Source organism: Pagrus pagrus (genome assembly GCF_965226575.1).
Source record: "Pagrus pagrus genome assembly, chromosome: 20".
Lineage (NCBI taxonomy): Eukaryota > Metazoa > Chordata > Actinopteri > Spariformes > Sparidae > Pagrus > Pagrus pagrus.
This window is the reverse complement of record NC_140207.1, coordinates 262,501-285,796: the sequence shown is the minus strand read 5'-3', so window position 1 is coordinate 285,796 and position 23,296 is coordinate 262,501. Positions and strand designations below refer to the sequence as shown.

The following is a 23,296-nucleotide window of genomic DNA, read 5'->3' as shown; positions in this document are numbered from 1 at the left end:
GTGGGTTCAGATCCAGACCTGCTGGAGTCTCATCAGGTTCTGATCCGGAGCCGTTCACCGACAGGAGCAGAGCTCAGAGTTACTTTTGAACTTGTGGGTTTATCTTCACTCCTGTTGATCAGCCTGACTGCAGCAGTGATCCGGAGGTGACCTCCACTGTCGGGTGGTTCTGTTCTGTAATGTTGACTGCTGACTGGAGCTGGAGGGGAAATGGACTTTACTTCATGAAGGTAACGTTACTGAGAGGAGACAGAGAACCAGAACCAGAACCAGAGTCTCTGCTGAGTGCTGACTTCACTCAGAGCTTCAGCTCAACTCTCTGATGTGTTAAAGTTTCCTTCTGGTTGTGTTCGGTCTCGTTCTCAGACTTCCTTCCTCTCTCTCTGACTCTCTCCTGAAGTTACAGCCACAGACGACCAGATGAAACTCAGCGTCACCTCGAGGACACTGGAGGATTTCTCTGCTTTAACTTTGGTGGAAACGTTTGTGATGATGTGAGAACACAACTCAACAACATGCAGAACAAAGGTCCAGTTGTTTTACACATTTTAATACAGAAATCTGACAGATTGTATCTTTAATATTTGATTTGATTTACAAAACAACTGATAAATCTTTGGGACCATCATCTTCTGTTGCTTCATCAGTCGTAGTGACACAGATTTTTATTTTAAATAACAATCAAGATAAAGTCTGTTGCCGCGCTGCTGATCAGACGACATGTTCTGATGAGATGGAAAGATTTTATTCCTCAACATGCAGCTGGAGACGATCCGGCTGTCGGAGCAGCTCTACATTCATTCCTTCATCGTGTTGATGCTTCAGGCTCTCAGTGTTCAGGTCACAACTGTGTGATGTGTTCAAAGACCCCGGGTCAGTTCAGTGTTCACATTATCCTCCTCGCTGCTGCGCACGTCACAACCACAGATCATACTGTCGGAGCAGGTTTCCTTTCCCTCGGATTATTTTACATTCTTTGTATATTTCTGCGTTGTTATTAACGTGTGTCAGCTGGACATGAACAACTCCGTCAGTCTGAACGAGCTCAAACACTGAACTTAAATCAGAAATACACCTTCACAATAATAATAATAATAAAATAATTTTAATGGTTTGTCTTTCTCCTGATGTGCTGAAGACTTATTGAATGAACAGCGTCTGTCAGGTGTGACAGCAGCAGGTGAGGCCTGGTTTTTAAAAAGCAGAGTCAGTTTCCAGGAGAGAAAAATCACGTTTGGATAAACAGATGCTGAAATGTAAAAACTCCTCCTGGAATCCTTCTTTCCAGAACTCAAAATATTCCAGGATGTTCCAGGACCGTCTGCTCCAGTCTTCAGTGGAGGAAACAGAACCTTTAAAAAAGCTGCTGGTTGATAAAAGTCGTCCTGAGACACTAAAACACAAAACGTCTCTTCAATAAAACCTGATTGTCTTTAAAATGTCCGTCCGTCCGTCTCATGGAGGCGTGATGTCATCAGCCCTCCAGCTGCCACTGCTGCGCCTGCGACGCGTCACATATCGCCATGGAGACGTAACCCTTGGGCCCGATTGGCTGAGCGACGGAGAGACACTGACCCACCGAGACCTGATAGAGACGGTTAGACTTCTGCAGGAGAGACAGACAGAGAGACAGACAGAGAGACAGGTGAGACAGACAGAGAGACAGACGAGATAGACAGACACACCAGACAGACAGACAGGTGAGACAGACAGACAGAGAGACAGACAGACAGAGAGACAGACAGACAGAACCAATCAGGACAGAGAGTTTACTATGGTGACCAAACAGGAAGTGAAACAAAATGAAAACATGGGGTCAATACAGACACATGACAGCCAATGAGAGAGCAGGATTTATTGTGACAGTGTGTGTGTGTGTGTGTGTGTGTGTGTGTGTGTGTGTGTGTGTGTGTGTGTGTGTCTCACCCCCAGGCTCCACTGCTGTGACCCCCCTGAGCCGTGACACTTCATCAGTCTGGGGGGGTCAAAGGTCCTGACCTCCGACACATCCAGACACAGCAGACCTGCCAGGACCAGCTGACCCTCCTCATCATAGGCCCAGTCCTACACACACACACACACACACACACACACACACACACACACACACACACACACACACACACACACACACACACACACACACACACACACACACACACACACACACACACACACACACACGGAGGTTAGAGGTTGTAGGTGGTCATCCAGGTGTGTGTGTGTGTGTGTGTGGTCAGCTCACCTGTTCGGGGTCTCGGGGGTCACATGGTCGCAGGACAACAACTCCTCCCTTCTGACTGGCTCGGCCCTGAGCCACCAGACAACGGGCGGTTGCTAGGTTACGAATCTATAAATGGCGGAGACATTTGTTATTTTGTTTTGCTCAGTCTGAAAACAAACAAACAAACAAACAAACAAACAAACAAACAATCACACGTGTGAATGAAGGTCTCTATGGTTTGATGAGACGACCTGGATCACTTCGTTGATCAGCTGTTGTAGAAACTCAGTAATCGTTCGTCTTTAACAAGCAAAAGTGACAAAAATGTGGTTCAGCTCAGACGGTTTCACTGTTGGTGGATGTTTCATGGACCAAATAATTAGACCTCGACTGATGAGGCTTCTTCAGGACGACTTTCAGGTTACTACAGCGCTGAAGCTCCGCCCCTCAGGTTACTACAGCGCTGAAGCTCCGCCCCCTCCAGTCGACCTCATGGACCTCATTGATCAAAGCCGTCTGGTTGTGAACGAGGAGACAGCTGATGTTCTGATCCAGTTGAACTGGGTCATCAATCACATGATGTTTGTCAGTTTGTTGTGTTAAAGTCAAACCTCATGTAGTTTTGTGTTAAAGCGCTCAGTGAACTACATCGTCTCATCAGCACCAGAACCAACACCAACATGGAGCCAACTGGGCTCAGAACAGCTCGTAAACAAGATGAACATCACAATAAATCTGCTCATAGTGACAGCTGCAGTTCTGGTTCTGGTTCAGTTCTGTGAGCTGCTGATGTACAGGAGCAGCTCTACAGTGTTTCAGTCAGGAGACGACGTCACTAACGACGCCGTCGGCTGTGTCGTCTTTATAATGACGTCACAGTCTGATGTTTCATTAGTCTGATGACAAACTGATAATCTGTCGATTGATTAAGAAATATCCTGCAGATGAATCAATAATCCAGTTGGTTGGTGATGTTTCAGGCTCAGAGCTTCAGTCCAAACACATCGACACGATGAGCACGAAGAAGTCTGAGGAGGAAAAACACTGAAAACTGCTGAATGTTTTAGTATGAAAGATGCGTTCAGGTACCCGTCCTCTCTGCAGGACTTTGGGTCGTCTCAGACCCTTATTGATGAACAACGGCTGCTGCTTGTTGCCGTTGGCGATGGTCTGCATCTCGGGGTACACCGTGTCCAGGTACCAACGGAAGGACCGACACTGAAGCTGCTTCCTCAGCGCCACGCGCTCGCTGATGTCACCGTAACTGCGCTCACGTAGCTCTGGACGCAGGGACAGATACTGCTCCTGATTGGACCACAGAGACACAGGAAGTGAGGTCAGAGGGCGGTTCAGGGTCACTGCTGTGTGTGTGTGTGTGTGTGTGTGTGTGTGTGTGTGTGTGTGTGTGTGTGTGTGTGTGTGTACCTTGTACTCGTCCATCCATACGTGTGCTAGCCGCAGGGAGTTGTGGGCCATGGTGTCCTGTCCTCCTGGAGAGCCGTAAGGTCTCCTCTTCCTGAAGATGTGACCGACTCTGGAGCAAGGGATGATGAGCAGCTGACCACCACACATCCAGATCTGAGACAGAGACAGAGACACACACACACAGTGGGAGCATGAGACAGAGACACAGAAAGAGAGAGAGACAGAGACAGACAGAGACAGTGGAGGTACGAACATGTTCGAGGTGCTGCTGAGTTTATTTCTTAACTTTTGACAGCCATGCTTGTTCTTTGTGTCTTCATGCTAAGCTAGGCTAAACACATCTGGACTCTGGACTGAACGACACCTTCACTGACAGTCAGTAAAACAGCTTCCTCACCCTGAAGGAGATCTCCAGGTTTTCTCCACCCCAGATGTCCATGCCGGCGTCGTATTGGCCGAGCTCGTTAAAGTACTTCCTGTTCATAGCGAAAAGACCGCCTGCCATGGTGGGAGACCTGAGGGGGAGGAGAGGAGGGTGGGACATAAGCAGGATGGAGGAGAAAGACAAAGCGGAGGAGGAGAAGAATTATTATTATTATTTATTTTTTATGTATAACACAGTACTCTAATGGTACAGTGATTTAACCCATCCTGAGGGAGTAGTGGGGCGCGGCCGCGCCCAGGGACGAGTCCAGATCTGATCCAGTGGTGGTCCTTGGTCAAGAGGACTGACTGGAGAACCTATTGTGGACGACTGACGGGGGAACCAGAGTAGCACAGACAGAACATGCTGACGGACTGAACACTAAAGAAGTTGTGAAAACCAGGAGGCAACAACTTCTCTCTGTCACTCTGTTTATTTAGCCGGTCATTCAAACAGAAACCTGAACTCTAACAGCGGGAAAACTGCTAACCTTAGCCCCTCCCAACTCTCCGCTGCCATGGTTACCCACTGACGCTTACTACTTACAACAGTCAGTTGTCAGTGCGAGCGAAACCACCGAGATTATGGTGAGTTATGTTTAGAGATGTTCCGATACCATTTTATTCCTCCCGATTCTGATACTTATGCTGTGGGTATCGGCCGATACGAGTACCGATACCGATACCAGTGCGCTATAAAATATATATATATCATACTACGCCTGCATGACTGTGATATGATTATCACTGTGGTGAGGCCTGGCTCAGGTTAAACCCTTTGTAAAACATGAATGAATACAGCAAATGAAAGCCATTTATTTTTAATAGAACAGTATAAAGCCGAATTCAGCACAGAGCAGACAGGAAGTCAGACACGAAATAATAACACGACATCCGGTTAATTTTCAAAATAAAACACTCTGTGTTGATACAAGCACAAAAACCTCAAATAAGAGACAAATACGCGCTCTTCTTCTAATCCTTCAGCCGGGAACACTTCGTGTTGTTGTGTTTATAACACATGCATATAACTGCGGTCGTGTGTGATTATGTAATCATCGCGGGAATTCCTCGGTTTCGTAACTCCAGCTGATCGGCGGAGCTGCGCTGTGGCGGACTCAAAACACAGCTGGTGGGGGTTGAAGGACGAGGACGACGGAGCCAAACCGTCGGAGCCGTAACGCAGCGGACAGTATCCGGTAGAATCTCGGAGCTAACGGAGCTAGGCTAATAAATTACGTGGTATCGGATCGGTGCCTGGACTCCAGTACTCGCCGATACCGATGCCGGCATTTTCGGCAGTATCGGAGGCATTTCCGATACTGGCATCGGAATCGGAACAACTCTAGTTATGTTTGTCCAGTCCACTACAACGCCTTATATGACATCATGTTACTAACGTTGATTATCTCTGAAACGATGCCAGAAGCTAACAGCTGACTGGTGCTCCAACGAGGCCTCCACTGCGATTGGATCAGAACTGAAAAAACTGGATCTGTGCATCTCTATTGGTCAGCCAGTTACCTGGTAGGTCAGCTGGTTACCTGATTGGCCCGGTGGTTCCCTCGGGGCCGTTGAGCTCAGAGGGGGGGACGGGGTCCCACTTGAAGTGCAGCCCCCAGTTGAAGCCGCCCCTGACGATCGGCGAGGGTGAGTAAGACAGGGTGTCGGCTGAGATGATGTCGATGACGGGGCAGACGACGGTGTGGCGGTCCCTCTGGATCGGAGCCAGCAGAGGCTGCAGCCACGCCTGGTTCACCTCACAGTGACTGTCCAGGAAGACCAGCACCTCACCTGGACACACACAGACAGGTGAGTCCTTGTCTCCATCGTATCTGGAGTTTGTCCCACCGGACCAATGTAATGTGATAAAATCAGCATCGGTTAACAATACAGATTAAAAACAGAGATTAACAGCTGGAAGTCTTTAATTAATATTTAATTAAATATAAATATAAGTTATTTAAAGTGTGAAGTGAGTGAGGAAGCAGTATGAGGACACATAAAATAAAAGTATCAAGGATACGTAGAAGGATTAAGGAAGCAGAAACAAGGATGTATGGATTAAAGACATACAGATTCAGAGAATAAGGTCTAAAGGTAGAGTACGTCTTCCAGAAACTCAAGCAAGTATAACACTGGTAGATACAGTAGATGTACCATGACCATGGAAGTAGGGAACAATGAAGTAATGGTGAGGGACACCATGGGTCAAGGAGGAATGATGTTAAGATGTAGGACGCACCAGTAGCATGTGAAGCTCCTATCATGCGTCCTCTGATGAGTCCTTCCCTCTTTTGGTTCCTCACCAGTTTGACCTTCCCTTGCAGCTCCTCCCTGACGTACCGATCCAAGTCGTCCTTCAGCTCCTCTGAATCAACACACAAACAACATGGTGTCAAAATGATCAACTCTTCTGTGTCACACAGTGTCCTGTCAGAGGTCCAAATGAAATGCAAGAACACATTAAAACACAAATAAACGTGATGTTTGTGTTTCCTGGGCGTTACCGAGCTCGCTGTGGTCGTCCACCAGAATGATCTCATGCAGCAAGTAGACCGGCGTTCGGTCCAGCACGCTGTGGACGGTCCTGAGCAGAGCGGAGAACGCCTCGTTGAAGAAACAGATCACAACACTGGCTGAAGGTAGAGCCAGAGGATACACCTTGTCCCGACACCTGCAGAGAGCGGTTCATTATCATTAACCAGCGGTTTATAATCAGCAACCAGTGAAATATCATCTGTCAGAGTTTGGGTGAGACTTTGATTTAGGGTCAAATACTGATGATGGTTCTTACTGGGAGTCTCTGGTGTCGGGCAGCTCTCGGTGGTATCCCAGTCTGGTGGAGATGAGGACATTGAAGGCGTGTCGATGGTAACCGGTGTCCCTCACCTCCTGGTCTGCTTCGTTAAAGATCATCCCTGCAGACAGTCGCAGTGTCAGACTCCTTCAGACAGATGTAACTTCACAGTCTTCATCTTACTGATGAACATAACAAGGGTGTGAAAACAAACACTGAAGAACAGCTGTTCGACCCTCGTCCAGCAGCTTTCCTCCCTCTCTCTTTAGTCAAGATAAAACATCTGGTGGCAACACACCACAGCCACTCACCCATCTCTGGGGACAGCTCCACTCCCTTATTAGCCGGCAGAGGCCGACGCCCCGCCCTCTGGTTGACTAAGCCCTTGGTGATTGGCTGGCTGCGGTGCTGCAGAGGGGTCCTGCCATGGCCGGGCTCCGCCCCCAGAGAGAAGTAGAGGAGGAGGAGGACGGACCAGGTCGCTGAGGTGACGAGGCAGCCATAACAGAAGTACCTCAGCGTGACACTGGCCATGATGGCCGAGCGAGCATCGCCTTACATTACACAGCTGCAGAGAGAGAGAGAGAGAGAGAGAGAGAGAGAGAGAGACAGAGAGACAGAGACAGAGAGAGAGACAGAGACAGAGAGACACAGGTTATTTTTATTGTATTATATTTGTATATATTTGATTCTGTGAGTTGTATTTGTTTTGTTTTCATTGACTCTTGATGCTTTGGCAACATAGTTCTTGTAACAGTCATGCCAATAAAGCAAAATGAATTGAATTGAATTGAATTGAGAGAGAGAGAGAGACAGAGAGAGACAGAGAGAGAGAGACAGAGACAGAGACAGAGAGAGAGACAGAGACAGAGAGAGACACAGGTTATTTTTACAACTTCTCCAATATGGAATTGGGGGTAAAATGTATGATTTAATCAAATCCAAATATTCTGACAACCAGTGCTGTTAAAACTGGAAACACAAGAACAGAGTTGTTCAAACAAGGAAAAGCAGCATCAGGCTGCAGCCTGTCTCCACTCTGTTCAACATCTACATCAATACACTGGCCACTCTTCTTGAACAGTCCTCAAGCCCAGGATTACATCTACAAGGCAAAGACATCACATTCCTCATGTATGCAGAGGACCTGGTTCTACTGTCCCCAACAGAACTGGGCCTACAGCAGAACCTCTCTCTGCTGGAGACGTTCTGTCAAAACTGGGCGGTAGATATCAACCTTGACCAAACCAAAGTCCTGGTCTTCCAGAAAAAGGCCCGTTACAGGAGTCCAAACATGTCTTCAGGTCAGAGGGACCACACTTCAGCACACAGAGGAATACAATTATCTGGGCACCATCATCAGTTCATCAGGCAGCTTTGACAAAGCAACAAACTCCCTCACAGCAAAGACACGCAGGGCGACTGCAGCATCAACAGCTCACTATATAAACTCAGTCCTGCAGTTACAGTTAAACTACTGAACAGTGTAATAAACCATCCTGATGTATGAAGTGAAGTGTGGGGCCCTCTGATGACCCAGAGGCACCTCATGGGACACAACACCCACAGAACTCAACCTTCAGTTCTGTAAGGAAATCCTCAAGCTCCACAGAAACGGTCCAAACCATGCATGTAGAGCAGAGCTGGGACACTTCCCTCTCTCTACATGACCAGAAGGTCAGTTCAGTTCAGGTTCACTCAGCTGATCACAAGCTGATCCTGGTTCCTGTCACCACAGAGCCTTCCTCAGTAACAGCCTCTGTCCAGAGACAGACCCTCTGAGAAACACCAGAGAAACCTGCCACCTCAAAACCCAAGACCTCCAGACTGTCTCCAGAACTCACCTGCTGTCTACAGACAGAGAAGAAAGAGACTTTTGACAATTGGAAGAATGAAATCAAATCCATCAATAAACTGGATGCTGTCGCTCACTGGACAGAGAGTCTTCTCCAGCAGATCTCTGTTCAGATACATAACCCCAAACACAGACAACACTAACACTGTCCAGACTCAGACCATCAGCTACAGGCTGAAACAGGTGACAGAAGAAAGAGTGAAGCCCAGAGGATGAAGAGTCTGTAGACACTGCTCTTCAGGAGAACCAGAACCTGAGGCCCATCTCCTCCTCTCCTGCCCCCTGTACCAGACTGAGAGAGAGGTTCTCCTCCAGCAGATCACTGCAGCAGATCCATCGTATCAGGGAAAATATTATATTTTATTATTATCATCATCATTTAATATGAACTGTATATATATTTTTAATTATATATAACAACTTGTAACTGTCTAATGACACCCAGTCTGTGTATAAGAGAGAGACAGCACACACACACACACACACACACACACACACACACACACACACAGGGTATACAGTCTGTTGATGTGTTGATGTGTGTGTGTTGTGTCTGCTCATGTATTTATGATGATTCTGTGAATAATTGACTTGGTGTTGACCTTTGACCTCTGACCCCGTGCAGTCAGTGAGTTCAGTGCCATGTTTGATCAGAGTGAAATCTGCTGTGTTATTGATCAGTTGTGATCAGCTGTGATTGGCTGTGGTCAGACGCGTCAGTCAGGAGTAAATACATTGATCTCCTCGTGGTTCATCTGTGAACTGCGAGTACCAACGAGGAAGTGGATGAAAAGAGGAAGAGCTGAGGCTGAAGCAGTCACAGTCAACGAGTTGTGCAGATTTCACTTTGCTTATTTCTTGATTAATTTAAAGATAAATGTGACGAAATATATTTTCTTTAGCGTAGTCAGAAACTACCAACGGTAACCAATCAGTAATCAATAATATATGAAGGCAGGTGGCTGTCAGCTGATCAGCAGACACCTGAGCAGGTCATGAGACAGGTCTCAGGTGTCCTCCTGTACACCGGTTAATGATTCTGAGGTGAACACGTCAGTCATTTACTTTGAAGACTTCACAGTCAGGTGACCTGCTGACATCAGCACCAGCACCACAGGTAAAGGTGAGACTCGTGTCACAACGAGCCGAATGTAAAATGATAGAAAAGGAATATTAAAGCAGAAGTTCGTCCATATGCGTCGGACGCCAAACTCCGTTTAAAATTCTTCCGTTTTAAGGTTTGCCTTCAACTACAACAAGCTCCAGATCTCATGTCAGAAAAGTCAAGAAAGTCTTTGATTGTGCAGAATCTCCTCTTCAGTTCAGCAGCCATCAGAAACACACAGCAGCCGTCTGTCTCTGTTCAACTTCATCTGTTACACTGAAGTCACCTGTTACAACACCGGCACTGAAGCTGGACAAAACGTGACATTATCTGAAATCTGAATGGATTATAATCAAGCAGCTGTATGCCGAATTAAAGGGGACGATCATGTGGAGGCAGCAAAGGGACACAGTGTTAGAAATGAGCCGCGGGTCGCTGCCTACTTCAAAATCAGCCTCAAATGTCCAGACTTTTAAAGGGAGATTCGGACCGTTTTCTAAATGAAGGACACACTTAAGCCGAGTTTGTGGGATTAAAAACAGGATGTAAAGAGCTCACCTGAAACTCCTTCACCTTCAGTTGAGCACATTTTACAGTTGGACTGAAAAATCATGTCAGAACCAACAGAGGAGATTAAAACCGGACTGAAAGCCCAGTTAAAGACAGACAGTCGTGTTAACATGGAGACAACCCTCAGCTGAGTCGAGCCAGTGTTAACTGGACACTGTCAGACATCTTCACCGTTTAAACTTACCTGTGGATAAATCAATACCTGTGGATAATTAATACGTGTGGATAAATCAACGGTCTTCGGGGAAAAGCTCTGTCCTCCCTCAGCTATGCTAGCAAAGCCATGTCCGATAATGGAACTCGCTAGCTTAGCGAACGTTAGCTGAACCCAGGGCTGGAATGTGCTAATGGCTGAGCTCTGCTGGGTCTTCATAACGTCCAGAAACACTGCTCTTCTACCATGTCCGGCGTGTCAGCCTCACATCTGAACTTACTCACGGCTCATCGGCTTGTAGCGGTGTTGTCGACGGGCACTCTGGCCAGCGGGCTGAACCTGCCGTCAGGGTGCAGGTCGGTGAGCCGCTGTGGTTAAAATGAGCAGATTTCCAATGGAGTTCTGACTGCGGCTGCAGAGGCAGAAGACAACTGTGCTCCCGTCACACAGCCATCGTCCTCACATCACTCTGAGTCTGCAGCAAGTTTCTTCACTGAAACAGCGTCAAGTCAACAACACACACCATCATTTCCGCCAAATACTTTCACAATAAAAACCAATCACACACCTGCTTCAGCGCTGGAGCCCCGCCCCTTCCGGTGGACCTCATGGACCTTATTTCAGGGAAAATGTATAAAGACAAATAATGTATTGATCCTGTGACTTGTGTCCTGAATCACACACGATGTCTGTCAGTTTAAAGGATCATTTTCAGTAAAGTCTGTTACTCACACAGCATGTAGTGACGAGCAGATCATATTGATGGATCCAACAGTCATTCTAGAGTAAAAGATATGATGTTAAGATATTACTTTGGTAAAACTGAAAGACACTCATATGAGAGTACACGGGTAAAAGTCTTAAAGTATCTGATGTTAAATGTACTTAAGTATCAAAAGTATCAGTAAAGTAACTGATCCATATACTTACATGTACGTATCACCTGTTTACTTTGAGTCCACTGATGATCACAATCACTGTTTTTATCTGATTGATGATAAAATACATTCATCTAAAAACGTTCTACGTAATCAAATGCATGTAGTGGAGGAGAAGTATGAAGTTGCAGAAAATGGAAATACTCTAGTAAAGTCAGAGTACCTCAAAAATATAACTTAAGTACAGTACTTGAGTAGATGTACTTAGTTACTCTCCATCACCGGTAGCAGATGGGATGCAGGTGGGTGAAACATGTCTTTAATAACATCACCTGTAGATCCCCGGCAGCAGAAACGATGAGTGCGTCCTGTGTACACGAGACACAGCAGCTTAGTTTCATTGATTATTTAAACCTCCGGACAGGTCGACACGATCGATCAGGATCTGATCATAATCAATGTTCCTCTACACGTTCACACAGTCCAGGTTCAGACAGCAGCCGTCCTCCTGATGATGTTGAAGACTAAATGTAAAAACGTGTTTGTCTTTCTGCCTGATGCTGCAGCTCCATCTTCTTCATCCATCAGTGAAGCTGTGCCTCCATCTAGTGGCTGAACCAGAGAACAGCAGTGCGACTGCTGCTGTCTCCTCCACATTAAACTCCTCTCCAGATGTTTCTGCTGCTCTCAGTTGAGCCCTGGTCTGCTTCAGGTTGCGCTCTCTGTGTTTCTGTTTGTTTCCAGGATTCACAGTTCACTGATGCTGGTTGGTGCTTTTGTTTTGCACAGAGATCGAGGCCAGCTGTTCATGATGTGCGTGTTATAGCAGTACATCACTGTCACATATGGACGGATGTTCAGCCGTCTGAATACTCAAAGGAAACAAGAAACCATTAGAGAACAAAGTGGTTTGAACCCAGTAAAACGCACCGACAGCCACTGTTGGAGCACAAACGTATCACATTACAAAACAAGACACAAAGATCTGATTATTCTCTTTTCATCGGCTTTAAAAGTTCACATTGAGCACATTTGACTGAGAGCAGTTCTGTGTTTCATCTGACGTCTCATTTAAAAACAGCGTCAGCATCTGTCAGTCTCAGAGTTGCAGACACGACCTCTGAATGGGATCGTTTTCCTGCTCAACATCCAATCAGTGCAGTCCAAGTGTTGATCCGTCAGTGTGACGCTGTCAGAGTCCACTTATTAAAACAACACAACAAAACTTTTATATCATTTAAATGTTACAATACGCAGTGTGAGACTGAAACAGCCAGCTGACACATTCACCATCATCTTGATTTAGCTTCAGCTTAAGTTGAGCTCTCTGGAGAGGAGATGATCCTCCTCACAGAGAGCAGCGATCAGGACTGAGCTGGCTTCACGTCCCTTTCTCTGCACCGTGTCGATCACGTCTCGAGCTCTATCTGCTGGGACTCTGACACTTCTGATTGACTGCAGTTCATTATATGTGATAACGCCACGCTGAAGAAGTTTATCCAGGAGCTGGTCCAGAACAGGTCCAGACACTCGGCTTACAAACTCTGTCCTAATGGAGAGCAGCCTGTCCTCTGCTGGGACCCTGTCCTCTGCTGGGACCCTGTCCTCTGCTGGGACCCTGCCCTCTGCTGGGACCCTGTCCACTGCTGGGACCCTGTCCACTGCTGGGTCCCTGTCCGACTGCTGGGACCCTGTCCTCTGCTGGGCCCCTGTCCACTGCTGGGACCCTGTCCTCTGCTGGGACCCTGTCCACTGCTGGGACCCTGTCCTCTGCTGGGCCCCTGTCCTCCTCTGGGACCCTGTCCTCCTCTGGGACCCTGTCCTCTTCTGGGACCCTGTCCTCTGCTGGGCCCCTGTCCTCTTCTGGGACCCTGTCCTCTTCTGGGACCCTGTCCTCCTCTGGGACCCTGTCCACATGGAGTCTCTGCTGAGACACAGTGTGAGGAGGGTGGAGTCCAGACCATCACAGATGTTTCCTGTCACAGTTAATGTCCATAAAAACACAATTTTACTGTTAACAGATGTTTGTTTGTTTGTTTGTTTGTTTGTTTGTTACAGGCTCAGATTCTATATGTGTTCAGACCAGCTGTGATGTCACTGTGTGAGCAGCAGGTAGAGCTGCTGCATCAGCACACAGACAGACAGACAGACAGACAGACAGGCACACAGACAGACAGACAGGCAGACAGACAGACAGGCACACAGACAGGCAGACAGGCAGACAGACAGGCAGACAGGCACACAGACAGACAGGCACACAGACAGGCAGACAGGCAGGCACACAGACAGGCAGACAGACAGACAGACAGACAGACAGACAGGCAGGCAGACAGACACACAGACAGGCAGACAGACAGGCACACAGACAGACAGGCAGGCAGGCAGGCAGACAGACAGACAGACAGACAGACAGACAGGCACACAGACAGACAGACAGAGAGACAGACAGGCAGGCAGGCAGGCAGACAGACAGACAGACAGACAGGCAGACAGGCACACAGACAGGCAGACAGACAGACAGACAGAGAGACAGACAGGCATATTAACGTCTGACTGAATTATTAAAAACATGAAGAGAAAAGAAAAGCAGCTGTTTGTTGTTTCTGACAGACTCACATGAAATACGACAGAATCAGCTCACAGAGTGATGCTGGATCAGAACCATGTCAGGTTCCACAGAGTGATGCTGGATCAGAACCATGACAGGTTCCACAGAGTGATGCTGGATCAGAACCATGTCAGGTTCCACAGAGTGATGCTGGATCAGAACCATGTGAGGTTCCACACTGACTTTCTGTTTTTGTCACAGATGAATGAACCGGTCCTTGTCATGAGTTCACATGTTTGGATCTGTAACTTGTGAGCAGCACCATACAGAACAGGACGTCGGCCTCAGAACTGGTTTGTAAAAGAAAGTAATGTTTATTTAAAATGAAAGTAATTCTGGTGCCACAGAAGCTCAGCTGGTCGAGCAGCAGCCCAGGTCCAGAGGCTGCGTCCTCGCTGCAGCGGCCTCAGGCTCGAGTCCGACCCGAGGCCCGTGCTGTGTGAAGCCTGATCACCTGATGAGGAGGAGCCGGAGGGCGGAGCGCCGGCCCTTATCTGCTTCTTTGGTTCTGTAGAAGTGAATTAAAACACTTACTGAGTTCTGGATGGGATCGATCAATAAAACAGGAGCAGCCGGTCTTTAGATGTGATGTCAGAGCTCTGAGCTGTGACTGATCGATCAGCTGATCAATAATCCATCCATTGTTTTAATATTTAAAACAAGTGGAACCACAAATTGTTGAGTACAGTAAAAGTACTCAGTTACTCTCCACCAATGTAGTGCTCAAACCTCATGTGATGAAGAGGAGGAGGATGAAGATGAAGGCTCGCTGTGTCTGAGTGTTTGAGTGATTCTAGTGTCGCAGGAAGCAGCTGGTGTCCTCCATCTTCACCTCCATCACCACTGCTTTCATCTCCACCTGAGGAGGAGGAGGAGGAGGAGGAGGAGGAGGAGGAGGAGCAGCAGCAGGGGACTACAGCACGCTGCATCAGGAACCTCCTGTTAATAATAATAAAGAGGAGGAGGTAAAAACATGAACAAACTTATTTATCATTTCTGATTTTATCTTTTCAAAATCTTGTTTTTGTTCACCGTTAAAATAAAATATAATAAAATATAATAAAATATAATATCTGTATTTTCAGAACAGACACGTGGAGCATCAACACTTTATCTGAACAAATGTTTAAATCAGTCGATCTAATAAAAAGTTGAACCAATATCTTATAAAGCGTTGACATAAAACTAAACTCATGTGGACAGCTGAGTAATGCACATAATAAAGTATGTGGCCAAAAGTATGTGGACACCTGATAAATATATGTAACATATGCATAATGTGTTTGGACCCCTGATCAAAACACATGAAGTACATGGCCAGAAGTCTGTGGATAGCAGATCATACAGTGTGTTTCTGTCGTCTGTGAGCTTCGACTCTGCTCCTGTTTTGATCCTTTTGTGTCCTCGAGCTTGTCTTGTTTCCTCCTCCTCCTCCTCTCAGCTTTCATCTGTCAGCTCCTCCATACGCTCTGCGTCCTCCTAATGCTCTCTTGTTGTGTCTCAGTGGTTAAACCCCACCTGCTCACCTCCTCTCCACATTTTCATCTGCTCACTGCTGTTCCCTCCCTCTCCTCCTCTTTGTCCTCTTCATATCTGACAGAAACATTTGATTCAACATGTCCCCGACAGAACTGATCATTTAACATTTAACATGTATATGTTACATATAACATACATATAACATACATGTAACCAACATATAACATACATAGATACTAAACTCCATGCATGTCTCAAGGACATTAAGACCTGGATGACCTGCAATTTTCTGCTGTTAAACTCAGATAAAACCGAAGTTATAGTACTTGGTCCTGAACACCTTAGAGATGCATTATCTAATGATATAGCGAGTTTGGATGGCACTAACTTGGCCTCCAGCACCACCGTCAGGAATCTGGGAGTTATCTTTGATCAAGATATGTCCTTCAACTCCCACATAAAACAAATTTCAAGGTCTGCATTTTTTCATCTACGTAACATTGCAAAAATCAGGCCCATCCTGTCTCAAAAAGACGCAGAAAAGCTAGTCCATGCATTTGTCACTTCCAGGCTGGACTATTGTAATTCTCTATTATCAGGCTGCCCTAACAAGTCTCTAAAGAGTCTCCAGCTGGTCCAGAATGCTGCAGCACGTGTACTGACAGGAACTAAGAAAAGAGATCATATTACTCCTGTACTGGCCTCTCTGCACTGGCTCCCTGTAAAATCAAGAATAGAGTTTAAAATCCTTCTCCTCACTTACAAAGCTGTCAATGGTCAGGCACCATCATATCTCCAGGAGCTCATATTACCCTATCACCCAACTAGAGCATTACGCTCCCAGAACGCAGGATTACTTGTAGTTCCTAAAGTCTCCAAAAGTAGAATGGGAGCCAGAGCCTTCAGCTATCAAGCTCCTCTTCTGTGGAACCATCTTCCTGTTTTGGTCCGGGAGGCGGACACCCTCTCTACCTTTAAGAGTAGACTTAAGACCTTCCTCTTCGATAGAGCTTATAGTTAGGGCTGGCCCAGGCCTGTCCTGGACCAGCTCTTAGTTATGCTGCTATAGGCCCCGTCCGGGGGACAATGACACACTGAGCTTCTCTCTCCTCCTCTCCTCTCCATCTGTATACATTATGCCTGTATACATGCCCCATCTCTGCATGTCACTGACTTACTTCTTCCCCGGAGTCCTTGTGCTTTCTAGTCCTACAGGCTCCCTTGGATCCTGGCCGCGCCCGGGTCGTGGATCATGGATGCGCCCACTGCTATGGCCCTGCCTGATCGTGGATGCGCCCACTGCTATGGCCCTGCCTGATCTTGGATGCGCCTACTGCTATGGCCCTGCCTGATCGTGGATGCACCTACTGCCATGACCCTGCCTGACACCCACCACTACTGTCGCTAATATTAGTCACATCTCTGTTACATACGTTCCACTACTATTATCGTACTGCATTGCTACATACCATCCTTGCCATTGATCACTACTACTGTTATCACTAGTAATCACATTTCCATGTGCATTTCATCATTATTGCTGTAATACATCTTTGTGTACTTTCACTCCTGTCAACCATCGCTTATAATTGAATACATTGTGATCTCGTTGATCTGCTCTGTACATGCGACATCTATTGCACGTCTGTCCGTCCTGGGAGAGGATCCCTCCTCTGTGGCTCTCCCTGAGGTTTCTTCCGCATTTTTTTTCCCTGTTAAAAGGGTTTTTTTTGGGGCAAGTTTTTCCTCACTCGAATCGAGGGTCGAAGGACAGAGGGTGTCGTCTCTGTACAGATTGTAAAGCCCTCTGAGGCAAACTGTGATTTGTGAATTTGGGCTATACAAATAAAATTTGATTTGATTTGATTTGATTTAGAACACACACATATAACATACATATAACCTTCATATAACATACATATAACATACATGTAACCAACATATAACATACATAGAACACACATATAACATACATATAACCTTCATATAACATAAATATAACATGCATATAACCAACATATAACATACATAGAACACACATATAACATACATATAACCTTCATATAACATAAAAATAACATACATATAACCTACATATAACCTACATATAACATACATATAATATACATATAACCTACATGTAACATACATATAACCTACATATAACACACATATAACATACATAGAACACACATATAACCTACATATAACATACATATAACCTACATAGGAGGCAGAGCTGCAGTCTTACACGCTTCTCTGAGCTTCCACTAGATCAGTTGCACACCCAAAACTTCATTGAGACTGTGTCTGCCCCCCGACCACCTAAATTAATTAAATTAATCAAATCAAAAGTCCACAGAAGAGGAGTTGTGCATGAAAATCTAATAAAAATTAATAGCAACTCTGCAATTTCAAAACAAGACAAGAGAATTAAATGCGGACTCCTAAATATCAGATCCCTGTCATCGAAAGCTGTACTAGTAAATGACTTAATTTCAGACTGTAATATTGATTTATTCTGTCTTACTGAAACTTGGCTGCATCCTGAAGAATATGTCAGCCTGAATGAATCCACTCCACCCAGTCATATTAATACTCACATTCCTCGAGGCTCCGGCCGAGGAGGTGGTGTTGCAGCTATTTATGACTTAAGTCTGTCAATCAATCCTAAACCTAAATTAAATTATAACTCATTTGAAAGCCTTGTTCTGAGTCTTTCACATCCAACGTGGAAAACTTTACAGCCAGTTCTATTTGTTGTAGTGTATCGAGCACCTGGTCCTTACTCAGAATTTTTATCTGAATTCTCTGAGTTTTTATCAAGTCTAGTCCTCAAATCAGATAAAGTAATTATTGTAGGTGATTTTAATATTCATATGGATGTCATTAATGATAGCCTTAGTACTGCATTTATCTCATTATTAGACTCTATTGGCTTCTCTCAGTGTGTACATAAACCAACTCACTGTTTTGACCACACCCTTGACCTTGTTCTAGCTTATGGTATCGAGATTGAAAATCTAACAGTTTCTCCACAGAATCCTCTTTTATCAGACCATCACTTAATAACTTTTGAAGTTCTATTACTGGACTACTCACCATTAGGCAAAAACTCCTTCACTAGATGTCTATCTGATAGTGCTGTAGCTAAATTTAAGGAAATTATACCGCTGGCACTGAATACAATGCCGTGTCTTAATATAATAGAGGACTCCTCCGCTAACCTCAGTTCCTCACAAATTGATCATCTTGTTGATAGCACTGCAGGCTCATTGCGAACAACACTGGACTCTATTGCCCCTCTGAAAAAGAAACCAATAAAGCACAGGAGGTTAGCACCCTGGTATAACTCGGATACCCGCAAATTGAAGCAAACATCACGGAAATTTGAAAGGAAATGGCGTTCCACCAATTTAGAAGAATCCCGCTTAGCCTGGAAAGATAGCCTTAAAATATATAGGAAGGCCCTCCGCAATGCCAGAGCAAGCTATTACTCGTCATTAATAGAGGAAAACAAAAACAACACCAGGTTTCTTTTCAGCACTGTAGCCAGGCTGACAGAAAGTCACAGCTCTACTGAACCATGTATTCCTACAACGCTCAGTAGTAATGACTTCATGAGCTTCTTTAATGATAAAATTTTAACTATTAGAGACAAAATCCATCATCGCTTGCCCTCAACTGGCACTATTGTATCTTTAAACACAGGAACCTCAGAAACAGTTGTAAATTCTGACTTATATTTAGACTGCTTCTCTCCCATCGACCTCCACCAACTAACTTCGATGGTTTCTTCATCTAGACCAACAACTTGTCTCCTAGACCCCATCCCAACTAGGTTGCTGAAAGAAACTTTGCCTTTAATTAGCACATCTCTACTAGAAATGATCAACGTGTCTCTATTAACAGGATACGTACCACAGTCCTTTAAACTAGCTGTAATTAGACCTTAAAAAGCCTAATCTTGATCCAGAAGCTTTAGCCAACTATAGACCTATATCCAACCTCCCTTTCCTCTCCAAGATCCTTGAGAAAGCAGTCGCCAACCAGCTATGTGACTTTCTTCATAAAAATAGTTTATATGAGGATTTTCAATCAGGTTAATTACCTCCTAATCGCTTCTGACAAAGGACTTGTCTCTGTCCTGGTCTTACTAGATCTTAGTGCTGCATTTGATGCCATTGATCATCACATTCTACTACAGAGACTGGAACACTTAATTGGCATTAAAGGACCCGCATTAAACTGGTTTAAGTCCTATTTATCGGATCGATTTCAGTTTGTACATGTTAATGATGAGTCATCCCTGTATACCAAGGTTAGTCATGGTGTTCCTCAAGGCTCCGTGCTTGGACCCATACTATTCAGCTTATATATGTTCCCTCTAGGAAATACAATTCGGAAACAGTCCATAAGCTTTCATTGTTACGCAGATGATACCCAGTTATACCTATCAATAAAGCCAAATGAAACTAATCAGCTTACTAAACTCCATGCATGTCTCAAGGACATTAAGACCTGGATGACCTGCAATTTTCTGCTGTTAAATTCAGATAAAACCGAAGTTATAGTACTTGGTCCTAAACACCTTAGAGATGCATTATCTAATGATATAGCTAGTTTGGATGGCATTAACTTGGCCTCCAGCACCACCGTCAGGAATCTGGGAGTTATCTTTGATCAAGATATGTCCTTCAACTCCCACATAAAACAAATTTCAAGTTCTGCATTTTTTCATCTACGTATCATTGCAAAAATCAGGCCCATCCTGTCTCAAAAAGACGCAGAAAAGCTAGTCCATGCATTTGTTACTTCCAGGCTGGACTATTGTAATTCTCTATTATCAGGCTGCCCTAACAAGTCTCTAAAGAGTCTCCAGCTGGTCCAGAATGCTGCAGCACGTGTACTGACAGGAACTAAGAAAAGAGATCATATTACTCCTGTACTGGCCTCTCTGCACTGGCTCCCTGTAAAATCAAGAATAGAGTTTAAATCCTTCTCCTCACTTACAAAGCTGTTAATAGTCAGGCACCATCATATCTCCAGGAGCTCATATTACCCTATCACCCAACTAGAGCATTACGCTCCCAGAACGCAGGATTACTTGTAGTTCCTAAAGTCTCCAAAAGTAGAATGGGAGCCAGAGCCTTCAGCTATCAAGCTCCTCTTCTGTGGAACCATCTTCCTGTTTTGGTCCGGGAGGCGGACACCCTCTCTACCTTTAAGAGTAGACTTAAGACCTTCCTTTTCGATAGAGCTTATAGTTAGGGCTGGCCCAGGTCCGTCTTGGACCAGCTCTTAGTTATGCTGCTATAGGCCCAGTCCGGGGGACAAATGACACAATGAGCTTCTCTCTCCTCCTCTCCTCTCCTCTCCATCTGTATACATTATGCCTGTATACATGCCCCACCTCTGCATGTCACTGACTTCACTTCTTCCCCGGAGTCCTTTCTAGTCCTACAGGCTCCCATGGATCCTGGCCGCGCCCGGGTCGTGGATCGTGGATGCGCCTACTGCTATGGCCCTGCCTGACACCCACCACTACTGTTGCTAATATTAGTCATATCTCTGTTACATTCGTTCCACTACTATTATTGTAATGCATTACTACATACTATCCTTACCGTTAACCACTACTACTGTTATCACTAGTAATCACATTTCCATGTGCACTTCATTGTTGTTGCTGTGATGCCCCTTTATGTGCTTTCATTCCTGTCAACCATCCATTATAATTGAATACATTGTGATCTCGTTGATCTGCTCTGTACATGCGACATCTATTGCACGTCTGTCCGTCCTGGGAGAGGGATCCCTCCTCTGTGGCTCTTCCTGAGGTTTCTTCCACATTTTTTTTCCCTGTTAAAAGGGCTTTTTTTTCGGGCAAGTTTTTCCTCACTCGAATCGAGGGTCGAAGGACAGAGGGTGTCGTCTCTGTACAGATTGTAAAGCCCTCTGAGGCAAACTGTGATTTGTGAATTTGGGCAATACAAATAAAATTTGATTTGATTTGATTTGATATAACATACATAGAACACACATATAACATACATAGAACACACATATAACATACATAGAACATACATATGACATACATATAACCTATATATAACATACATAGAACATACATAGAACCTTCAAACAAAAGTTCTGCAGTTCTGAAGCTGTGACATAATGAATATTAATATTTGTTTTGTTGTTGTGAGAATTAAAACCATAAAGTTGTTTTTGAGTTTTCACCACAGAAAAGTTCACATCTGATCTTCTAACCTGTTGAATGTTTTCAGGAGAAAATTAATTAATTTATTAATTAATCAGATCAAAAGATTAAGTTGTCAGGAGTTTTTCCAGCCCTGAGTCGTGTCTGCAGGTGATCCTGCACCTCACAAACTGAAACGTTCAAGTTGATTCATTTGTCAGCAGAAAGTCATTTCCTCTTTATTTTGTAGCTTTCATCCACTTCATCACTTCCTGTCTCTGTCTGCACACCTGTGTGTCATCAGTTAATCACCTGCTGTGTTTCAGTCAGTGAGTCCTTCACTGTTGGTCAGTTGGTCTGTGATGTCCTGGTCTGAACTGGTCTGAACTGGTCCGATGCTGCTCAAACATACAACACACATACAGTTATTTATACATAAACGTGCTGAATGTAAACAGCTGCTGTCATGTGGTCCGCTTCATATTTAAAGGTGCAGTCTGTAAGAATTTAAGTTGAAAACAATAAAAGCTGAACTGATCAAAGTTAGCATGCTAACAGCTAGCCCCATCCGGTCCACTCCAAGGCTTGTGCTAGCGGTGTAACCACCAACACACCGCTGACGATCCAAGCTCTCAGTCCGGACTGCTAACTGAGCTACTAGCTAACGGTAGCACGCCCCTGTTTGTTTTGAGTATGAATGAGACAAGATGCCAGTTCTTTCATATTGCACCTTTAAAGTCTGACACCAGGTAAACGCTGTCCGTCAGAGGGCGGAGCTTCATCATATGACTGTAGTCTTCAGGGCTTCTGTCAGTGGCTCATGTACCTCACAGTCTCACTCACAGACTTGATGTGATGACAGTGAACACGTCATGGGGCGGACGACTGAAGTCAGGGGACGAGGTTTGGATTCAACCATCCTGAGACGTATACGACTCTGAACTTGGTCTCATTAAGTATTCAGGCTTATATCGAGCCCCGCCCCCGTCCAGCTCCCGCCGCTGCGTTCAAATGATTCCATAAAAAAAGGAAATAAGTAATAACTGAACTCCTGCGTCAACATGTGGACTTGCTATCATGTGACTTTCTGACGTCTCCAACAACCTTTACCAACGAAGGCTGAACCACAGAGTGGCAGGCAGACGAATCAGAAAGAGATTCACCATCAGCATGTTTACACGTCTCTGAGGACGCAGCAGTGCACCATGGGAACAAACTTCTACAGGTGGTCAGGGATGAACCAATCACAGAGCTCCATATTGAAGCTGTTGTTGAGACTGAAGGAGAAAGTGATGGATGAGTCTGTGTTTACAGCTAACAGCACAGGTACAGGTGAGCCACCAGGTGTGTGAGGCGCTCTCAGGTTACCTGTGTGTGTGTGTGTGTGTGTGTGTGTGTGTGTGTGTGTGTGTGTGACCTGCACTGTTTGGATCAAACACTCTCTGCTTGTTGTGTGTCTTCATCGGCTCATTAACTCCAACAACACACACCAACATGTGTGTTTACACTGTGGTGACCTCAGAGAGTCCAGCAGGATCCTTCAGACCCCAAACTATCCAACCAGGTCTCTGCT

The 23,296-nt window shown here is 45.3% G+C and overlaps 1 protein-coding gene across 3 annotated transcripts; it reads right to left on the bottom strand.

Moving 5' to 3' along the window:
- Positions 1-529: 529 nt before the first annotated feature.
- galnt11 (UDP-N-acetyl-alpha-D-galactosamine:polypeptide N-acetylgalactosaminyltransferase 11 (GalNAc-T11)) lies at positions 530-11,084 on the bottom strand. 3 transcript variants are annotated; one of them, XM_084339980.1, is made up of 12 exons: positions 10,837-11,084; positions 7,184-7,440; positions 6,870-6,993; positions 6,583-6,749; positions 6,318-6,443; positions 5,617-5,866; positions 4,047-4,164; positions 3,650-3,802; positions 3,314-3,529; positions 2,246-2,350; positions 1,927-2,064; positions 530-1,606 (listed from the first exon to the last, which is right to left on the bottom strand). In XM_084339980.1, the coding sequence occupies exons 2-12, from the start codon at positions 7,404-7,406 to the stop codon at positions 1,475-1,477; spliced, it is 1,752 nt and encodes a 583-aa protein (XP_084196106.1). In that variant the 5' UTR covers positions 7,407-7,440; positions 10,837-11,084; the 3' UTR covers positions 530-1,474. The 3 variants fall into 3 exon arrangements, with proteins under 3 accessions (XP_084196106.1, XP_084196107.1, XP_084196108.1); XM_084339981.1 differs by having other exon boundaries at positions 10,841-11,084; XM_084339982.1 differs by lacking the exon at positions 10,837-11,084 and adding an exon at positions 10,587-10,770.
- Between the last annotated feature and the right edge of the window lie 12,212 nt (positions 11,085-23,296).

Coding starts and splice junctions, on each gene's coding strand:
- galnt11 (XM_084339980.1), bottom strand. CDS start 7,406: ATGGCCAGTGTCACGCTGAGGTACTTCTGTTATGGCTGCCTCGTCACC. Junction 2,351..3,313: donor AAGTCCTGCAGAGAGGACGG/GTACCTGAACGC, acceptor CGCCATTTATAG/ATTCGTAACCTAGCAACCGC. Junction 2,065..2,245: donor ACCCCCGAGACCCCGAACAG/GTGAGCTGACCA, acceptor GTGTGTGTGTAG/GACTGGGCCTATGATGAGGA.